Source organism: Rhipicephalus sanguineus, chromosome 7, assembly GCF_013339695.2.
Source record: "Rhipicephalus sanguineus isolate Rsan-2018 chromosome 7, BIME_Rsan_1.4, whole genome shotgun sequence".
NCBI classification, from domain to species: Eukaryota; Metazoa; Arthropoda; class Arachnida; order Ixodida; family Ixodidae; genus Rhipicephalus; species Rhipicephalus sanguineus.
Window position 1 is genome coordinate 22857624 of NC_051182.1, and position 2232 is coordinate 22859855.

General features: G+C 57.9%; 1 protein-coding gene across 1 annotated transcript; it reads right to left on the reverse strand.

Annotated features, from left to right (window-relative positions):
- Nucleotides 1-661: 661 nt before the first annotated feature.
- LOC119398544 (uncharacterized) lies at nt 662-1675 on the reverse strand. The gene has a single exon (XM_037665386.1). The coding sequence runs from the start codon at nt 1673-1675 to the stop codon at nt 662-664; it is 1014 nt and encodes a 337-aa protein (XP_037521314.1).
- Between the last annotated feature and the right edge of the window lie 557 nt (nt 1676-2232).

Below are 2232 nucleotides of genomic sequence, written 5' to 3' on the forward strand. Positions count from 1 at the left end.
TTTCTCAAGCCGAAAGGCATGCGGAGGACTCGAACAGGCCGAATGGCGTTGTTATCGCCGTCTTCGGTATGTCTTCTGAGGCCATGGGAATTTGATGGTAGGCACGTACGAGGTCGATCTTGGAGAAAAGTGTCGCACCATGCAGATTGGCCGTGACGTCGTGAATATGAGGTAGCGGATAACGGTCGGGCACGATTGCTTGGTTGAGAGCGCGATAATCACCGCAGGACCGCCAGTCTCCTGGTGTAGACTTTGGCACCATGTGTAGTGGAGATGCCCAAGGGCTAGCGGATGGGCGGATTATGCCGAGCTCGAGCATGTGGTCGAACTCCTGTCGTGCTACTTGAAGCTTCTGGGGGGACAGGCGCGTGGGCGTGCGTAAACCGGGGCCCTGTGGTGGAAATGTGGTGAAATACATTGTGTGTGACGACCCCGCTGGTCTGTGGCGGCCGCGTCAGCTCGGGGAACTCGCGTAGGATAGCCGTAAAACGGGCGGTGCCCGGTGGTATCACGAGCGTAGGGCTGAGGGGCGGATGTTTAGACGGCTTTCCGCACACTTCTGCTTGTGAGAGGGGATCCTGTATACGCCGGTTGCGTACATCAACCAGCAGTCCAAAGTGACGCAAGAAGTCCGCTCCCAGGATAGCAAATTTTACGTCAGCTACCACGAATATCCACCGAAATGTCCTCTTGAAGCCCAGTCTAGCGAGAGTGAGCGGTGCCCGTACGTCGGTATCGTCGTGTTATTTACAGCTTGCAACGGTGACGAACACTGGCCTTTGCGATCGGCTGGCGACGCCGGCACCACGCTCACTTCTGCCCCAGTGTCGACCAGGAAACGGGTGCCTTTCTCGCGATCAGTCAGGAAGAAGACCGACGGGCGACTTTCCGCTGAGCCGGTGGCACTTGTCGCCGTCAGTGCTGGCTCGGCGCGTTTCCCGATTTCTCGCACGGGCGGCACGCAATTCCGTGCAGTATCACCGAACTTACGGTGGTACCAGCACAGCTGCCGCTGTTGTTCTGTAGCACGCCGCCGTGTGCTTTGACTTCCGCTTGACTGTAGTGCCGCGACGGTGTCGGCGAGGCGGGAAATTTCCTCACGAATCTCCAGCAAGGCGGGAGAGGGCGAAGCTTCGGCGAGCACTGTGGCAACTGCTAGCGTGGTGACGGCCATGAGTCGGTCAGCCATTTCGGCGATCTTGGAAACGTCCGTCTCTCCGGAAGCCGTGACGCCTATCCGCACGGTTGCGGGCAGTCTTTGAAGGAAAAGCTCCTGCACCAGGCGACTGTCGAGACTTGCTGTGGAGCCCGCCAGTTGCTGCATGTGGCGCAACAGTTGGCTGGGTCGGCGGTCGCCCAGTTCGGTCTCGCGTAGCAGCTGCTGCAGGCGCTCCGGCTCCGATGGGGTGAGACGGCGAATCAGTGTCTCTTTGAGCACTCGATAGGCATCTTCGGCTGGTGGGGCAAGCAGAATGTCGCGCACCTCGCTCGCTGTGGCAGGTGGAATATTGGCCACCACGTGGTGGTACTTGGTGTGGTCGGCGGTGATGCGGCGGGCGGCGAACGGCGATTCTACTTGGGCGAACCAAAGTGCCGGGTCGCTGGTCCAAAAGGGAGGAAGCTTCACGTCTAACACAGCTACTGTCGGGCTGGCGACGGCGTCGTGGTGTTCCATGTTCGGGACTGCGGGTCACCAATTGTTGGCACACGTGAGCGACGCAGAGACGAGGCGTGTTGTTGAGAATCTCGGTACCAACTAGTTTATTTCTCCGCCAACCGGTTTCCTTCTCTCCCTCTCCGCGCCTCCTTCGTGCCTTTGTTACGGCGCAGAGGGAGAAAAGGAATGTCGTTCTCTATCCGCTGGCAGCGCCACGGCTGCACCGCGGCGTATTTAGAGTTCACCACATGCGCGCAGCCGCGAGTTTCCACCTCCTCGTACCTTACTGATGTCCGAGGTTTCCTGGGGCTGTGTTCCTACTTCAGACGATTTATTGAGAACTTCGCCGAAATCGCTCGTCCTCTCACCAATATTCTCAAAAAGTGCATCCCATTCAGTTGGGGACCAGAGCAAGCTCAGGCATTTTCAACTCTTACGAGTCGCCTTGTAAATCCGCTCGTTCTGGGTCATTTTGATCCGTCTGCTTACACTGAAGTTCGTACGGATGCAAGGGGCCATGGCATTGGTGCTATTTTGTCCCAACGACAGCGGGAGATAATCGTGTCATCGCTTAT

Bases quoted from the DNA above. Each gene is read 5' to 3' on its own strand.
- LOC119398544 (XM_037665386.1), bottom strand. From the start codon at position 1,675: ATGGAACACCACGACGCCGTCGCCAGCCCGACAGTAGCTGTGTTAGAC.